We start from the raw sequence: 19,780 nt of genomic DNA on the forward strand, positions 1-19,780 counted from the left end.
GGTTTTCTGTGTTCGTATACTTAAGTAAAGGGTGATTATTTGAATAAGTACCGCGTTTTCTTTACCTGTGTTATTTTTGTATTTGCAATCAATACGGCCTGTGCGTAGTAACACTTTATTTATTTCTTTGTTCAAATCTATGAACAGTTACACGATTAAAACGGATCTTGAAAAACTGAGCGACCACATTGCTACATTAAACTCTGTAAAATGTTAGTTAGTTAGTCACAGTGCCATGCACTTAATGCCTCATCTGTGGTCATTCTTCAATAAGGTTCATTAGTTAACATATATAAATAACATAAATAATAATGAACAATATTTTCACAGCATTTATTAATCTTAGTTCATGTTAATTTCAGCATTTACTAATGCATTGTTAAAATCACAAATTGTATTTGTAAACATTAATGTACTATGAACATTGAGTAACTCGATTTTTATTAACATTAACAAAGATTAATAAATTGTGTAATAAATGTATTGTTCATTGTTCATTCATGTTTGTTAATACATTAATGTTAACAAATGGCATCTTATTGTAAAGTGTTACCATTAATATTTATTCATCATACTGTTGAACTTGACAGTATTTTCTCTCTTGTTATTTCATAAGAGCTTCAAAGAAGAGTCTTGTGCCCTGCGTTTATCAGTATCAATATTATGCTCGTTGGGTGAAAAAGAAAAAACTCAATAAACAAAGTTAAAAATTATTTGACTGATATCTTCCCCACCCCAAGGTTTCTATAGATATCACTATATATCGACATCGTGAATTCTTAAGGCCACAATAACCGTGATATTAAAAATCTAATATCGTGACAGCCCTAGTCCTAACCATGACTTGCCAAAAACGGGGAAAAAAAAGGTTTCTGTATGATTGTGCTATTTTGTCCAGCCCACCATATAATCTCTGGTCCATGTAGCTGTTTATTGAACATCAAATATCTGAACAGGCAAATTGCTTTGAATTAGAAACATCACTTTGCACCTGGATAAGTATTAGACTCAAAGAAACTTCAAGGGCCCTATTTTAACGATCTAAAAAGTGTAAAGCGCATGTGCAGGTGCACTCAGGACGTATCCAAATCCACTTTTACTATTTTGGATGGAACTACTATTACGATGGAAAAACTTTGCGCCCGGGCACATGGTCTAAACGGGTTGTCCCTATTCTTTTAATGAGTAATGGGTGTTTACTACAAAATAAAAATCTTATGCATTGCGTTTTGTTTTTAATATTTGCAATGTTTGTGTGCTGCTGTGTGTCCCTGTGTTTAATAAGCAGCGTGTACATGCGTTGTGGACCCGCCTATACTAACATGCCCTTTAAATAACAAAGAAGAAACATTGCGCTAGACTTTAGTCTAGGTTTGAGCTTGTCTATGGCGCAGTCTATTTTCAGCTCCTTAAAATAGCTTGAACACCTGAACGCCTGAACACATCTCTTTTTTAGACCAGCACGCCCATGGGCGCAAAAATGAGCGCAAATGCATTTGCTATTAAACGACATGGCGCTGGACAGGAAAATGCGAATGGCATCGGACTGAAACTGGCAAACACACTTGCGATGCGGCTTGCGTCGCATTGTGCCGGGTGTATTATAGGGCCCTAAAGGTTTTTTTAAATAATATTTCTATGTTTTCCACATAGAGACTGTTGGTTGGTCCCGTACTGCATATTCATCCTTATGGAGACATTTGGTCCTTGAATGTAGGCAAAACCTGGCCTACACAAACCAACAAACCTGGCCAACAAAGTCCAGAGACACTATTGTTAAAGGAAACAATATCTACAGACTGAAACCATTTAAGGTGCACATGGTTCCTACATTTGACTTAACCTTGGGAAATTGGTTCTTTTCTCTGCCGAATGATTTTGAGAGAATGAATATATTTTCAAATCATTCCCCACTGCTCAAAAGCCAGAACCTAACGTCCTCCGGATGGTAAGCCTTCACGCTGGGTTGCTGTGATTAGAAATCCTTCAGAACTTAGCTGTCTCCTCTCCATCCAAGAGGCTTTGAATTTGCGTTGTGCAAATTAAATAAAGAATACAATAGTTTTACTTTCATAGTCTGCATTTCCCTCCATATGGATTATTTTGATTGGACTGTGCATTATGTTGTGCAGAGGTCTGCTGGGTCATTTACTTAAGAAAGAAAAACATAAATGATGATGCCAAAATGTTAAATGCCATGTGTGAGTACTGAGTAATTTTATTATATTTAGAAAATAACTTTTTTTTATATATATATATATATATATATATACTGTATTTTTCATGCTGGTCCAGCTGCTTACAACTGTAAGGTTGAATTATTTTCTTTCAGCTGACAATTTGAGCTTCATAATTTCTCTGTTTGATTTTTCTACAAGTGGTCTGTGTCCTCATCATAGTGTTTCTAGATTAGTCTAGTGCACGCTTCCATTTATTTGACATCTATTGACCAAATATAAACCCACTGTAGCCTTCTGTACAGTGTTTACCAGTTTGTTGAGTACTAGTCACAACCCTGAGGGTGAGGGGTTAAGATAAGTAAGCAGAAAGTGGAAATTATCCAGTAAACCCCTCTGTATCTTTGTTTGCGGAGAGCTTAAGCTTTTGGCAGTAAAATCAGTGAGGTTGATTGGTTGAGGCTGGTGTGTATGTTTGTGTGTGTGTGTGTGATGATGGCTGAATTGATAAGCAGGACTCCCTTATCACCCAGACAGACCCAATGAGATGTGGGGTGCAACGCCACAGGATTGAACTGTAAAATTAAAGCACCACTGGGGAAGGGAGCATGTAATTGAAGAGTCAACAAGCTATCAACAATCTCTTTCCTTTCTTCTCTTTGTTTTCCTCATCTAGCTTTCATTTTCTTTTTCATCTTTGCGAGGAACTTGATGTGAAGAAAAATATTTTTGCTTGAGTTTGTGTTGCCGGTTGAGATTGCAGTGATAGTTAGGTCATGTGGAAGATATCTCACTTCCTCTTTCCTATTATCTAGCCGATGACTCTTAGTAAGTTTTTAAGAGTTTGTTCCACAGGATTTACTTTTATTGAGAACAACAAATAAACAGCTTTTACTCCCATATACTGCTGCTGTATTTTACTAAATTCAGTGTGCATATTGCTGTAAGACAAATTCTTTCCATTAAAATAAGTAAATAAATATATTTTTCTGGTAAAAAAATGAAAATTTTAATGGTACATTGTTTATAATGTAATTTATTTACATTTTTTATTTTATTTGCTATTTTAAACTTATTCACTACCGTTCAAAAGGTTTGTGTAAGAAAGATTTCTGTTTTTGAAGTAAGTCCCTTATGATCACCAAGGCTGCATTTAATTGATCAAAAATACACTAAAAACTGGAATATTGTGAAATATTATTAAAATTTAAACTAAACATTTTTTATTCTAATGTATTTTAAAATATAATTTATTCCTGTGATGGCAAAGCTGGATTTTCAGCAGTTATAACTCCAGTTTTTTGGCTAAAACGTAAATTTTTCAAGATTCTTTAAAATGTACAAAGTTAAAAAAAAACAGCATTTATTTGAAAGAAAAAGTTTGCGTGTGTGTGTGTGTGTATATTTAATGTTACACACATTATATAATTATAAATCATAAATCTTTTACTTGATAAATTGAATCATTTTAATGCATCTTCCTTGAATACAAGTAGTGATTTCTTTCATAAAATTATTCTGTAATTAATTTCTGAAAGAGCTATAATATCTTGGTTTGCTTCTCATGAAAGCTTTATCACATTTTAACGATAAGGATTTTACTGGAGAACAAGACAAACCTACAGATTAAGAAAATGTTTTTCACTGGTGTGTATGTAGATTAAACTTGACTAAATTGTTTCTTACACAGTTGAATTAGTCCACTTCAGTTGAATGTTGGATCCTGTCTGCACCTGTAGGTGGACATATGTATCGAAGTGTGTCTAAACGCCAGGCAGATATCTTGCAGATTATCTCTTGTATAATTAAATTTGGCTGCCATTTGCTGTGTGATTTGATTCCCTGCACTAACGTGACTCAAGCACGTCTGCTGCTTCCTCTCGAGCCGGTGGGTGGACCATAATTGGACCCGGTTGAAAAGGCCACAAGTGACACTGACAAGCCACTAATGAAGTGATCCGGACAGTCAGCCCATCTTTATGTGCTCAACTTAACTGGCTGAACCCACAGAAAAGGAAATAACACTCCAGGAGACAGAAATCAGGGCTAGAAACACAATTACAGCCTGAATTCTCACATAAACACGTCTCACAAAGCACAGTGTGTTCAAAAATGAAATAAGGGTTTCTCAGACATCAACGCCGTTGGATTCAACATATGCACCTCCTGGAGTGGACTGTGGTCTTTTCTTGGAAATTGCTGGAAAAGGCTACTTTAATAGGGCTGTTTTTTTTTTAAATAAAGGCTGTTATTGTCCACCATTACACTAATAGGCCCAAGTAGATATCTAAGAAAACCACAATTAGCATGGCTTCTCCCATAGGGCTAGACAAGGGATAATGATGTTTTCCATTCTCTTTTCATGTTTCTTTTTGTTTGATTTTTAAATTAGAATTGTGATTTAAAAATATATATGATTTAATTGAGGAAGTCCATAATTTTTGGACAAAGCTTTCTGTTTGCCACTCATATATATAATTCATCAAGATGACATCAGAATAGCTAATTTCATGCTTTTAAGAGTGTCTAAAAAGAATCAAGCAGTGGTAAAACTTTATTTTGTAATATATTTATTTTGTAATTTAAAGCTGCAGTAGGTAACTTTTGTAAAAATATATTTTTTACATATTTGTTAAACCTGTCATTATGTCCTGACAGTAGAATATGAGACAGATAATCTGTGAAAAAATCAAGCTCCTCTGGCTCGTCCCAGTGGTCCTATTGTCATTTGCAGAAATTCATCCGCTCCCGTTAAGAAACAACCAATCAGAGCTGCGGTCCGTAACTTTGTTTGTGTTCAAAATGTAGAAAAATGTATATAATAAGCGAGTACACCATGAATCCATTTTCCAAACCGTGTTTTTAGCTTGTCCTGAATCACTCCGGTCCGGTTACTTGTGTGTGTGTGTGTGTGTGTTTTGTAGGTAAGCATCCCCTTTGATGGTGACCCAGGTGGTGGAGTTAATTTTACACGCAGGTGACCACTAAACATACCAGAGAAAGCAGCCTGTGGCAGTGTAGATTCAGAGGCAAATTTCTCCTGATAAATAAGCATGAAAAACTCAGAAAATCGTTCTGTTACGCTGTAGTCATAAAGGGATGGACTGGGTAAGCAACAATACTCAGGTAGGCTGTGGTGTTTAACAGGGGCGGAGCGGGGGGGTGGCTAATGGGGCTTAAGCCCCGAATGTTTTGTCAAAAGCCCCGAATCTTTTAGCTTTTTTAAAATAATTTCAACTTTGTTTCATTTCCTCTCAGTCTCTCAGACTGGAGCGGCAAAAAAAAAGAAACAAAAGCTCTATTACTGTGCGTTGTGGCGGACGGTAAAGCATCACGCATCACTTCGCTTGTTTGGCAACTGCTGATAAAAACTAACGAAGAAGAATATAAATCATCTTCTTCGTCGTTGTCATTAGGGGCTGGTGGGCTTTTTATTTCACCGCCGTCGTAGCGAGCTCACTGACTAACCGCCTGAAATTAACATTATGGACATAACAATTTTTTTTTAAAGGAACTCGTAACAGCAAACCTCACCGGCCAGAGAGAGATTCAAAAGCAATATATCCCAATGTATCAAATGCTAAGTTATTTCAGGGCATGTTTTACAACTGTTCTCGGCACATTAGTGGGATAAGAAGATAGATTAATTGAGAAATATAGCTGGAGAACAATTAAATACAAAATAGTTTGTAGGCTCTACTGGGTGAATATTTTTTTTTTCTGAGTAACCATCATTTTCCCAGATAGTGTATAGATTTTTAGGCATTCTGTTATCTCAAACAGCCTGAAAAATAGTGCATTTAGCTGACATAAATGGGGGAAAAAAATCTCCCCTGCGGAGTACACCCCTGCAGCCCCCTAGGTTTGGGCTAAGCCCCGAATGTTTACATCTTCTGGCTCTGCCCCTGGTGTTTAAACAATGCACAGTTGGGACCAAGGGGCCCAAAGTTTACCAAGAAAATATTTCCCACACCATTACACCACCAGCAGCCTGAACCATTGAGACAAGGCAGGATGGATCCATGCTTTCATGTACTTTACCCCTACCATCTGAATGTTGCAGCAGAAATCGAGACTCATCAGATCAGTGTGTGTGTGTGTGTGTAAAACAGTGTTAATTTTGACAGCAAATTCGGATTTAGTCTTAGTCTTAGTCTTTTGAATAACACACCATTTAGTTTTAGTCACATTTTAGTCATCTGAAATGTTTTAGTCTTAGTCTAGTTTTAGTCGACTAAATATCATAAGAGTTTTAGTCTTAGTCTAGTCTTAAGTTTTTTAGTCTTAGTCTAGTTTTTTTTAGTAGAACAAAGTCAACTTAGTTGACTTGACTAAATGTTTCCATCAGTCTGTTATGGAATGGTATTTATAAAATAAACATAAGGCCTGCTCTCAATGAAAAATATACATGCTCTCTGAAAAAGATATGCATTCCTCCTGAATGATATGCTATGCATATGACATTCTTTCAAGATGAAGTACAGTATTATTGAAATAGACAACCACCTATATTATATTTGTATTATATGTTCATTCTATTTCTTTATTTGTGATATTTACACAAAGTTTACATTTTTTTAAGTTTGTTTTTGTTCATTTAAAATAGCACTGCATAGTCATCACTGTAAAATAAAATACACAATCAAACCAAAATGTATTCAGACACCTTCAACGTTTCTTACAATATCACAGTTTATTTGCTGTAGTTTAGAAATTGGTAATAAAATATGACAATAACTCAGGGTTAAACTGTGTCAGAACAACAAATTCATCTTGATAATGTCGGATGCAATGCTTAATTTGGTTCAGTCTGTGGTGTGAAAAGGTTGCATTAGCAATTAAAGAAAGAAACACTTAAGCAAAACATGCTCAGGTCCCTAATAATTTTATTTTATTTTATTTTTTAGTCACTAGTAAAACAATATAATCTATTCTATCTGATTTTTGGATTGACTTTGGATTAATTCTTGTTAAAACTACAAAGTAATTCAATCAAGAGCAGTGAGTGATTTACTTTCATTTTCATACATTAAAGACACTGACAGCAGAGCTAGTAAATTAGGCGCGGTCACTTTAAGAGACAAATGCATCCATTATAAAGATACACATCCGATTTCTTTCCAACTCTTTACTTTCACTGAAGACATAACTACAGACTTTTTCGAACACACTTTCCAAGACATTATTTAGTATGTATTTGTTGTCGGTACAAAAGCAAGAAGACTTTTTTGAGACGCGTCTCTGCTTGCTCTCTGAACACCAGAACACCGCGCTGCTGAATTGAGCTCTTTCACTTTTCGCTCTTTTTCATATGTTTATTTAAAATGCGATTTGTATTTGTTCGTTCGGGTGCAGGAGGACGCAAACGTCCTGAAGGAGAGCTCGATTCAGTGTTGCGCGAGTAACCAGCTGCTCAGTTCAACTTTCCCGCATTGCGGGGCTGAAGCCAACTTGATGTGTTGAATGCTCGGAGCACGTTATAAAGCGTATTCTTAAAATACACATTTCTGTTTTAATAAATGCTCATATTAAAACATAGCATTACACATAAGTAGGTACAAAAATAATCAGTGATACATTTACGACCCCATAAAAATTTGTGCGCAATGGCATTTCAAAAGGTCGCAGTGTAGTTCCCTGTGTAAACAACTAAACTGTTATGAAAACGTCCTCGAAACTGTGCGAATTTCTGCAAACTCATCGTTGTTCTCTTTTCTTTGTAACTGCTGCTTTGTTTAGCTGTTGCGCTTGCATTTGCCGCGGCTTTTTAAAATGACTCGGCAGCTTCTGCATAGATCAACCTACCCTCAAAGATTCGCTCTGATTGGATCTCTTCTCCATTCGTCCCTCCCATATATTTTCGTCTCATTTTTATTCGTTGACTAAAGTGTCAGTTATATTTCGTCACGTTTTTCGTCATCATATCTGACTTTTTATTTAGTTTTTATTTAGTTTTCGTCCGTGAAAAAGGTTAGTTGACGAATATTTTTCGTCATAGTCTTCGTCAACGAAATTAACACTGGTGTAAAACATTATTATTATTAAATTATTTTTCAGCATTTAATAATGATATCTTATTTTGATCTTGCTGTTGGAAACAAAAAATAAGCATTGTGACTCAAAATGTGCTCTATCACTTGGTTCAGAGGCTAGTTAAAGGGTTAAAACTGATTCTCCAATCTGGACCCTTAAGAAGCTCATTTTGAGCTTCCAGCAGTGTTTGACTACTCAAGGCAGGGTTGCAAGCAATGATAAACACTTGTCTTGATTTATGCTATTTCTTTGATTTTTAAGTGTTATCAAAATCAGTGCTGTTCTGCTCTCTTCTCCTCTGTTCCTCATCTTATTAGAAAGAATGATTAACTGCACTTTTATCATAATAAAGAAAGTGTTCCATGCCTCTCTGTTTCCTCTCCAGTCCCAGAAGAGGAGATGGATGGTTTTGAGTCCAGGGTCAACAGCTCTTCCCAGCTAGCCATTCACACACATTTGCGGTATGGTCCCAGGGTCACTCTCTATCTTGCCAGCACAAGCAGAGAACAAATAATGAACCGTGGTAACCCGTGCAGCGAGAGCTTGGGAACAGAGAGTTGAACTGAACTACGGAAAGCTGTCATGACTGTTGCAGAATGAAGGGGGTATCTTCTCCTGGGAGTTAAATTTTGTGAGATTGCATATAGCGTTGATAATGATTAAACGATGTCCTTTACCATCAATGGTTGAGCCACTGTTGTTGTGTTGGCGCAGTGGATAAGACAAATGCCTTTAATGTGAGAGACCCAGGTTTGAATCCACTGTGAGACACCAATGTGCCCCTATGCAAGACACTTAATCCCTAGTTGCTCCAGAGGTGTGTGACCTCAGACATATATAGCAATTGTTAAGTTGCTTTGGATAAAATCGTCAGCTAAATGAATAAATATAAATATGTTGGTCTGGCGGAAATGCACTTCCAGGCAGAGAGAAAATCAGATATCATTCCATAACCAAATGTATAATGCAACACTAGCAAGCACTGCCCAGGCACCGTTTGCCAACACAATAATAAGATCTCACAGAAGAAATCTTATTTGAGTTTGCCCAACAGGAATACATCCCCCTGTTGTAGTTGCAGTCTTTTCTTGTTATGCATGTCTGATCTATCAAACTGAGCTAGTGGAAAGAAGATTGTGTATCTTACACAATACAAATGATCATATGAATGAATGACGTTTTAAGTGCTTTTATCTGTTATACAAATGTCATGCATTTATTTCTTTGCTGTGAGTCTGTATGCTTGTGGCAGCATTGGTTTGTGTCTTTGTTGTGAGTCTCTAAAAGCATTTGCTGTGACATGTAGGACCAAGTCTCCATGCTACGGCCCACTGAGAAGAGCAGGTCACCTTTAGCATGACAGCACTGGTAGTGTCTGGGTGAAGTTGATTACAGGAGATTGTGCAACAGGAACACACAGCATAGATAGTCACCTGAATCAAGAATGAATCTCGTTCAAATGTGTTGGTTCTTCAGCATGTAAACTAGTCTTCCGATCTCATTCAAATCTCATTTCTCATCAGGTTTGTCAAGTTGTAATATCTTTTGCAATTTTGCTTCTCCAGTAAATTGATCTGATGTTTAGATGGTTTTCAATGGAAACCGAGACAAAAATACCATTTAAGTAATGGATTTTTTTGCAGTGTTGACAGGCTTCATACAGTATTTGCATAAATTTGAGAGTCTGATTTAAGCTGTTTTTGCATTTTGAGGAGAGCATTAGTATGTTTATCCTGTCTCTTGTCAACTTTGATTTAGCTGAAACAATTCTCCCTGACATAGACGTCTTCAACAAGCCTTGAGAGATGATATTGTTGTTTGTCAGTATATATTTGTATCTCCCACCATGCTTTGTCTGTTTCTGTTGTTTGCAAAACCTCTTAAACTATTCTCTCATGATTCAGTCAAAGAGTGAAAAATCTCACTTAATCTTCCCCCTGATTCAAGCACAGAATCTGCCCTTAAGTTGAGCGCTCTCTTTCTCTCGCACACCCCTCTTTCCGTTTCCATCCCTTTTGTCATCCCATGTGGTGGCGACCCCTGCTAAATAACTCATAAATAAGAATGAGAGATGAATGAGAGACATGAAGTTTGGGTGATAGATGGAAAGGATACATAGAGAGAGTGAGAAATGCTTGCTGTAGCAGCTTGCCGTAGTCCGATCGATCCGTCCAGCATTAGATGAAACAGCTCTGGACAGAACTGTTGAAAGCTGTCTGGAGCTGTCAAACTGTATCAGATCTCACTGCCTGCATTCTCCAGATGACATTTCTAACAAATTCTGCCATTTTACTACTGATCTTTGAGCATAATTCATTATCCCTCGGTGACAAACTGTTTAGAAAACGATAAATGAGAATTTATTTTGTTATTGCTTTGGCAGATGAGATTTTGGTTATGCAGTTGTGCCTTAGGGGAACGCATGACTCATGGTAGACACAAGTGGATGGTCAGCCTGCTTGTCATAGCAACCTCTTTGCAATTCCAATGCCTGGAAATCGAGCAAAGTGCTTCAAAGTAACTCGGTGCATTACTTTATCTTGAAATGTTTACTGTAATTAAATCACAAAATATTGTAACTTGTTCATTTAAAATTTTACTTTCGTCAGCATTGCGTGGTATATGCAAGGCTCAAAGTGTTAGCCTGCAGTACAGCTTGCAGCAAGCGTGCAGCCTTGTTTAGATGCTTCAGTTAATGTGTTTGTTATAATTGTAACATTTTTAAATGGCTTCCACTCTGTTGGTACAATGCAAATGTTTATGCGAATGCTCTATTGTTTAGCTTACGATTCATTATCTGTTGCTGGCACCTATGCTTGCCCAGGGTTGAAAGTGGTCTTAACTCTGGGTTAAAAAAGGTTAATCCTGGACTAAACATAGTGCGAAAAACTTTTGAGAAGGAGATTAAATCGAGAGCATATGGAAACTTTTAATGGAAAGACTTGCTCGCAGATTTCTTTGCTTAGAAACATCCAAGTAATCTCAAATGTGTCAAATCTGCAACCAAAAGTTACAGGTTTCAGTTTGAACTCAAACTTTTCTCATTAGATTCTTCTGAGACCAAATGTGAGTGAGTTGAAATATATCTATTTCAAATAAATAAAAAATAAAAAAAATTTTTTTGCTCAAACCTTAAACATTGATAAGAAATGTTTCTTGAGCAGCAAATCAGCATATTGTATTTATTTCATAAGTAACAAGTGACACTGAAGATTGGAGTAATGGCTAAAAAAATCAGCTTTGCCATCACAAGAATAAATTGCATTTTAAAATAAACTAATTATAAATAAATGTATTTTAAATTGTAATACAATATAACGGTTTCACTGTGTTTTCAAATAAAAAAAAATGCATTAAAATCTTACCATTACAATAGGTAGTGTAAATAATGTTCAAAGATCATAACTCTGTACTATATGAAAGAACTGCTGGGATGATATAAACACACCTACAAATAAAACACCACATGTGCTTCTGATCCATCTAATTGTATTACATTGATTCTTAAATATTTTAGATTCATTGTCTTCATGGTTTTCATCTAGAATCGCTCAATCACATGCAAATGGCTCCTGCGCCCCTTCCTAGCTCATTCTGCGCACACTGTGCATAATGCATTCTGAGCACACGGCGCTGCTAACCAGACCCAATTACTTTTTGTGATCATCTAATTGGCCCTTTTTTGTTATGCTAATTCAAAGCAACAATCACAGATTGTCTCTTTATGTATGCGTTTTCAGATTGCTTCAGTATCCATTCCAGCTGGTCATTGCACACGAGCGTCACATGCGCAAACATTCTGCATTTATGACTTGATTTCTCATTCTGCCCTCAGATGCTTTATCGGTCCCATTGGAAATGACAGTAAATAAACAGAATGCCTGGCAGCTCAGTGTGTGTGTGTGTGTGTGCTGGTGTTCATGTGAATTGTTAAAGCCATCAGGCTGAGATCAGAAATGACTTGGAGCAATTAGCTTTAAGTGTTCATGGCCTTTAAAGTCAATGTGAAATCAAAATTGACTTTCCTTTCTAATGCGCATTCCTGGTCTTACGGTGTCGCTCCACCTCTGTAATGTCACATTTATGGAAGTAAAATGGGTTGCAAATGTTGAGTTTTAAGTTTTCTAGATGAGCTAAACCCAACATTTCTCGTCTCTCTCAACAGCATGAAATTTTCTTCCATTATGTCCTTCCATTCTTGCTTGGGGCTATTAATGCATTTTTCCACATTATTGGTATTATTGGCTTTCCTAAGGTGACATTGTGGCATATCATATGCAGGAGGCATTTGATAAGCTGTCTGCTTTCTCTCCTTCTCCATCCCTCCATCTCCATCTCCATCTCTCTCATTCAACAGTATTCGGTTACTCTAGTCATTTGTTGACACACTCCATCAGACAGTGTCACAGTCAGCACTTTAGAGCAGCGATGGAGCATTAAGAATCTTGCTGCCAGGCACTATTTTTATTTGTTTTTCTTCTCCTCTAGTCGCTTAAAGTTCACTTTGTTGTTCCAATCTCATATGACTTTATTCTTCTGCGGAATTTAAAAGGAAGAATTTAGAAGGATGTACATGCAATTACAGTGAATGAAACTTTCAATGGGAATTTTTTAAATAGACACCAAAAAACTATAAAAGCATCAAAATATAGTATAATATTTATATGATATAATAATAAACACTACCATTCAAAAGTCTGGGTGCAGTAATTTATTTTAAAGTAATTAATACTTTTATACAGCAAGTACAGAAAATAAATTGATCAAAATTGGCATCAAAGACTTTTATATATATTTTTTAATAATTTAAAATGAATCGCTGTTCTTACATGCTGTTCTTCTGAACTTTCTATTCATCAAAGAATCCTGAGAAAATAAATAAATACAATTGTATAAATAAATATTAATCAACACAATTTAAGCATTGAACAAAAAAAGAAATGTTTCTTGAGCACCAAACCAGCATATTAGAATGATTTCTGAAGGATCACGTGACACCCAAAACTGACAATTATTAAATCAGTTATTTTAAATTGTAAAACAAAAATCACAATATTGCTGAAAAAAGAGACTTATGTTATTTCTGGGTAAACTATCCCTTTAAGAAATTTGTATTATGTAATTAATCTCTTCCCTTTCTCTTTTTTTCTGTTCATTCCGGTGTGTCAGCATTTTATTTGTCTTTGCTCTGCATTGCCCTATCCCAAAAAGCAAATTGTCACCCACTTTAACATCTCAGGCAAATCCTGTCCCAGGCAAGAAACAAAACCAATTGCTTACGGCCCAGATAAACTCCTACTGTAAATAAATCCAAATTTTGGGCTTTGAAACATTTTTGGGGATTACTGAAGCACCATTGGTGTTTATTTTCAATGGAAGGATTGAGTCACAAATAAACAGTTTTATTATGTTACATTTCAAATCTGGACCACTATATTTTGCTACTGAAATAACTCAATAAACATTCAGCAGAACTAGGTCAGAGATACGCAACAGAGCGTGCCTGCAGACACAAACTCCCTAACCGTTTCTGAAGTGCAATGCAAGGGATTCTGAGCTGCATGGGAAGTAGATTCTGTGAAGCCACCCTGAGAACAAGAAGTTTTCTGAGTTCAAGCCAATAATAGGTTCTGGGGTTGCATTGGGATGTGTTTAATGGTAGCCTAGTGTGCGTGTGTGTGTGTGTGTGTGTGTGTTTTGTAAAGGAGAGAACAGTTTCATTTCACACTCAACTGAATTTGTGGCATCCCTCAGTGTCAGATGTACTACCCTTGATCTGTGGAGTGATAGTGAGTATAGCTGTCCATCAGAGGCCAATGAGGCACCGGGGGACTTCCATGTTCCTCTGTGTTGTATGTCTCTGAGTGGAGACCTACCCATGTGTTTTAGAAGTGTTGGAGCAACTCTTTAGCATATATATATATACACTTTTTGGGGGGGTTTTATATATCTATATCTATATATACATTTTAATCAGTTTTTTTATTTTTATTTTTGTTTATTATTTTATTTCTATTATTAATTTCTATATAATATCTATTAAATCAATTTATATTTTTAAAGATATTGCCTCCTTGAATAGCTTAAAAATTTAGCTTAAAAAGATGTATTTTATTATATTTTACATTATTTGTTTATCTTTATTTTCATATATTTCTTTTATATTTTTACGTACTAATTTTCTCTATTTATTAGTTATTATTATATATGCCTCCTTTAATAGCTTTCATGTATTTATCTTTTTGTTAGTAACTGTTTAACTGCTTTAAACTGTGGAACTTGTAGCTTGAGTTTGAGCTAAGCTTCAGTTTCCAGGTAGCTTTGTCAACACTGTGTGCTATTTTCTTTGTGTGTGGAGTTGGAGCCTTTTATTTTATGGAGTGGAAGTATTTTCGCATGAATATCTTGACATTTCCATAACTGTCTTTTTTCGCTTAGCAGACTCTCTAGACTGATTGTACTGCTATTTCTGTCTGTCACTCTTTAACAGGTGCTGAAGGGCAGCAAAAAGCTCTCCATGTCTGTGCGTTCTGTGGGCCGTATTCCAGGCGGTTATGTCACAAATCATGTCTACACCTGGGTGGATCCGCAGGGGCGCAGCGTGTCCCCACCCCCTGAACTACTGGTGGAGCATCAAAGCGCCACCCTGCGCAGGTCCAACAGTCAGGGCCGCAGCCACATGCAGTTTCTGCAGGACGGCGATGAGAAGAAGGTGAAAGTTTACATCTAAATGCATGCCTTAAGTTACAGAAATCAGTTAAATGTGTAATGTCCATGACATGCGGAGTCCCACAAGGCTCAATACTTGCACCGCTTTTGTTTAGCCTGCATATGCTCACACTTAATCAAATAATGAGAAAGACCAAATTGCCTATGACAGCTATGCTGATGATACCCAGATTTACCTAGCCTTATCGCCAAATGACTACAGCTCCATTGACTCCCTTTCCAATGCACTGATGAAATGAACTGTTGGATTTGCCAGAATTTTCTTCAGTTAAAGAAGGAAAAAACATGCATTTGCATTTGGAAACGAAGATGAAGTTCTCAAGGTGAATGCATCCCTTGGGCCTTGACTCTAGGGGTCTAATAACTAAAAGTCAAGAATCTTGATGTGATTCTGGAGACAGAGCTTAGTTTCAGTAGTCATGTCAAAGCAGTAACTAAATCAGCATACTATCATCTTAAAAAACATTGCAAGAATTATATGTTTTGTTTTGTCATCACCAGCAGCGTGGACTATTGCAATGGTCTCCTCACTGGCTTTTCTAAGAAGACCATTAGACAGCTGCAGCTCATCCAGAACGCTGTTGCCAGAATTCTAACTAGAACCAGAAAATCTGAGCATATCACACCAGTCCTCAGTTCCTTACACTGGCTTCCAGTTACATTTAAGATTGTTTAAAGTAGGGGTGGGCGATATCTCGATATTTAAAATATATTGAAATATTTTTTAAACACGATATGGATTTGGACATATCGTACATCGATATATTGTTTATATTTAATTCTGATTCCGCCACTTTCCTTGTTTTCCTTCTCTGTGCTGTGCTTGCCCCTGCCTCCTTGATTTTGATATTTGGCATATTTGTTTTTGCAGTAGTTTTTGGGGGATTATTTTTCCTGTAGAGATATTGAAATATATCAAAATATATAGAGATATTTAATGCTCCATATCGCCCAGCCCTAGTTTAAAGTACTTTTACTCGTTTATAAATCACTCAATGGTCTAGGACCAAAATAAATAGCAGATATGTTCACTGAATATAAACCTAACAGACCACTCAGGTGATTTGGACCGGTTAGAAATACCAAGGGTTCACACAAAACAAGGGGAGTCTGCTTTTAGATATTATGCCACCCGCAGTTGGAATCAGCTTCCAGAAGAGATCAGATGTGCTAAAACACTAGTCACATTTAAATGCAGATTCAAAACTCATCTGTTTAGCTCAGTGGCGGAGCTAGAGTTTTATACATGAGGTGGCCAAGGCTAATTCAGGAGGTCCATGACAGAAAATCAGTGTATAACTCCAACCTGGTATAAAAAATGGGAATTATATAAATTAATACTTTTATTTAACAAAGATGTTTTAAATTGATGATAAAGACATTAATGTTACAAAATATTTCTATTTCAGATAAATGCTGCTCTTCTGAACTTTCTATTCATCAAAGGAACCTTCTATTTGGAATAGTTTCTTGTACATAAAGCAGTTTTGTCCCCAGAAAATAATGAACAAACAAATGAATAAAACCTCCATTCACTCCAAGTGGGAGACAGTAACATATCTATTGATATACAGTATAGATGGAGAACTTCTGATAATGTGCAAAAGTCTTCAAACACTTGAAGTTGCATTGTTTACAGCTCACCAGCTTCGATAAATGGATGTCGTTTTAAGTGCTCTGCTCCCGTATACTGTAGGTTGAGTGTGAAAATGAGTTTCCACTGGTGCGTAAGAGAGGTGCGGATGAAGAATTTGCCTTGTCTTTCATGAAACGCTGTCTATGCTGTTATTTCCCTAACCCAAAGCACTTTATCTTATTTGTGCCAGCTGATGACAACCTCAGTGCTGTCGAAGTGCCAGTGGTCCACTGACCTTTCTATAAGTCATCATTACCCACACACACACATTTCTGGGCTAAAATACAGTATCTGTGATTATCTCCATCTAGCTAATGGGCAGTGGCGCTTTAAAAATAAGCCTGATTCAGTGTCTGTGGGATTTTTCCTGTCACTTCTAATAAGCTTTTTGTGTTCATTTTATTTGATTAGCTTAAAAAACAGTATAGTGACAGGAAGTGTGTGAATTAGCATGTGTGTGTGATTGATTTGCTTTTTACACAAGTCTTTCTGTTAAACATACACAGTGTGTGCTTGGCTGATAAACCCTTGATGGCGATGCATTTCCATTTAGAACAACACGTCTATTAGGAGCAGATTAGTGTTTTGGGCTAGGTGTCTTTTTATCAGAGAATTATTGAATATGTATGAAACATTAAGAAGCAGCAGATATAAGTGTCTGTTCCACGGTTACACAGTCTCCATCAGACCTGAACAAAACTAAGACGTCTGCGGTTGTAGGCAGGTGCTCTGTTATGAATTTTAAACAATATGAATTAACTATATAAATCAGTGAAGGGTGAGAAAAAAATCATTTTGTTTGCACGTCATTATTCGCCTAAGGAACTGTGAGCACACACTGTTATTTGCACAAATTAAGCAATCAATCACTATATGTTGTCCATTTTGGCTCCTTTTAAATGTGAGAAACCTTTTTCTGTCCGCTCCCCAAATAGCACTGTTCCTTACCTCTCTATAATTTTTGGGGGATTCTGTGCCAGAAATTGTTAAACTCACAGAGGCGCGTGTGTGTGTGTGTGTGTGTGTGTGTGTGTGTGTGTGTGTGTGTAAAGCAGCCTGTGTGAAGTATTTTGGACGCTTAATCCACACTTCAAAATGTCTGAATGTAATTGCATTAGATAAAATATCAATAGAGATACACACTACTGTATTTCAGAATAGAAATACTACTGTAGTTCAAGAAGTGTCACCAAGCTCACCATGGCTGCATTTATTTAATTCCAAATGCTGCAAAACAGTAATATTGTCATTTTTTTTCTTCGATTTTAAATAACTGGTTTTAAAAAGTAATTTATTCTTGCGATGGCAAAACTGAATTTATCAGCAGTCATAACTGCAGTCTTCAGTGTCACATGATCTTTCAGAAATCATTTTAATATGCTGATTTGCTGCTCCAGAAATATTTTGTTCATTATCAATGTTGAAAACAGTTGTGCTCAATATTTATATGACAACCGTGATAGGCTTTTTCTTTCCGCTCCCCAAATTTGCTGTAGAACTATTCCTCACCCCTCTGTCATGTCTTGTGTTCTCACCTGCGTGCTTGAATTTGTTAAATGTGATTATAGGGAGAGTTTTATGAGCTGTTCATTCAGGTGTAAATCTGCCAAGGTTATTGGAGAGCGCACGCTCTTTCTCGGGCCCCGGGGCCATTGGAAGTGAGCGCGCCAGCGTACTGCACAGCGTATTGCACAGCGCAGCAGAAATCTCCCTCGGTCCGTCCTGATTTACTACCCTGCTTTGTCAGTCTCACAACACGGTGCAGCAATTCATGGGTACTGAAACAAAAGTTCTGAAAAAGCGTAGAAAGATTATTTAGACTCTAGAACGCTACTAAAGACGATAAAAAAATATTTTTTGCTTTATGAATAGTGACACACACAAAATGGAGTATGGCCATATGCCACCTTGACCTTTCAGGGATGTCTAGTATGATACTGGGTGACAGATACTTTTGGTGGGTCCAGGTGTTTGGATGAGACCAGGCACTGCCGCATTGAACTCCCAGAGTCCCCCGGTGACCCCGTCTGATTGCTGATCTGCAGGGATTCTATGATGCATTCAAATCACAGCATTATTGTTGCTTTTGTGTGCTGCTCATTGAAGAGGTCGTGGGAGTCACATTAGTTCTTCTGCTGGTTCAGCAGAACTGTCGTTCGCTAAGGCGCATAGGTTTGTTAGAGTAGAGAATTATAGTTGTAATGCACAGTAATGACTGCTCTATATTTGAGAGGTGAACAGCACATTGTGTTCGGTAAACATTTTAATTTCCTTGTCGCCGTAATGTCAGTGCTACATTTGAACGACCTGTGTGTGTGTTTGTGTGTGTAAAGCAGCCTCTGTGAAGCATTTCATGCCTAAGCCACACTTCAGAATGTCTGATTGTTGTTGTATTAGATAAAAAGTATCTTATGCTAGCTGAGGCAGCATTTATTTGATCAAAAATACAGTAAAAACTGTAATGGTTTAATATTACTACAGTTTAATATAATTGATTTCTATGGTAATATATTTTAGAGTTTCATTTTTTGAATAATTAAACAATACATTCATTTTATTCCTGTGATGGCAAACCTAAATTTTCTACGATCTTCAGCATCACACGATCCTTAAGAAATCATTATGCTGATTTGGTACTAAGGAAACATTTATTATTATTAATTTACAGTTGTGCTGCTTAATATTTTTTTATGGATCCATGATACATTTCTGTCTATATAGTTTGTAACATAATTGTTACAAGTTTAGTGTCGCTTTAGATCAATTTAATGAATTCTGTATATTGCATAGTGTATATTGTTTAAAACCGACCAAAATTATGTTAAATGCATTTTTAAATGTGTAATTTGTTCATTTGATTTAGCTTTTAATCAGACAATCTCTTTCGTCTTCACAGGTAAATTTGGTTCTGGATGACGGCCGTTCTCTGGGTCTCATGATCCGTGGAGGGGCTGAATACTCTTTAGGTATCTACATCACAGGTGTGGACCGAGGGTCTGCAGCAGAGTGTGGAGGACTGAAGGTACAATTCATGCCTTTATAACCAATATGATTTAATTTGATGTTTTTATTGCTTTTTGCTTAAAGGGTTAGTGTACCCAAAAATTAGCCCATGAATCACTCACCCTCAAGGCATCCTACTTGTATATGACTTTCTTCTTTCAGACGAATCGAGTTTGAGTTATATTAAAAAGTGTATTTGATC

The 19,780-nt window shown here is 36.6% G+C and overlaps 1 protein-coding gene across 2 annotated transcripts in view; it reads left to right on the forward strand.

The window, feature by feature from the left end:
- Positions 1–19,780, forward strand: part of LOC113064120 (whirlin-like) — a 70,521-nt gene that overhangs the window by 19,992 nt on the left and 30,749 nt on the right. For both annotated transcript variants that reach the window (XM_026234705.1, XM_026234706.1), the window contains 2 exons: positions 14,701–14,922; positions 19,472–19,597. In XM_026234705.1, the coding sequence (XP_026090490.1) occupies positions 14,701–14,922; positions 19,472–19,597 (348 nt within the window). The remainder of the gene's footprint in view (positions 1–14,700; positions 14,923–19,471; positions 19,598–19,780) is intronic.

This window comes from Carassius auratus, chromosome 46 (genome assembly GCF_003368295.1).
Source record: "Carassius auratus strain Wakin chromosome 46, ASM336829v1, whole genome shotgun sequence".
Taxonomy (NCBI): Eukaryota; Metazoa; Chordata; class Actinopteri; order Cypriniformes; family Cyprinidae; genus Carassius; species Carassius auratus.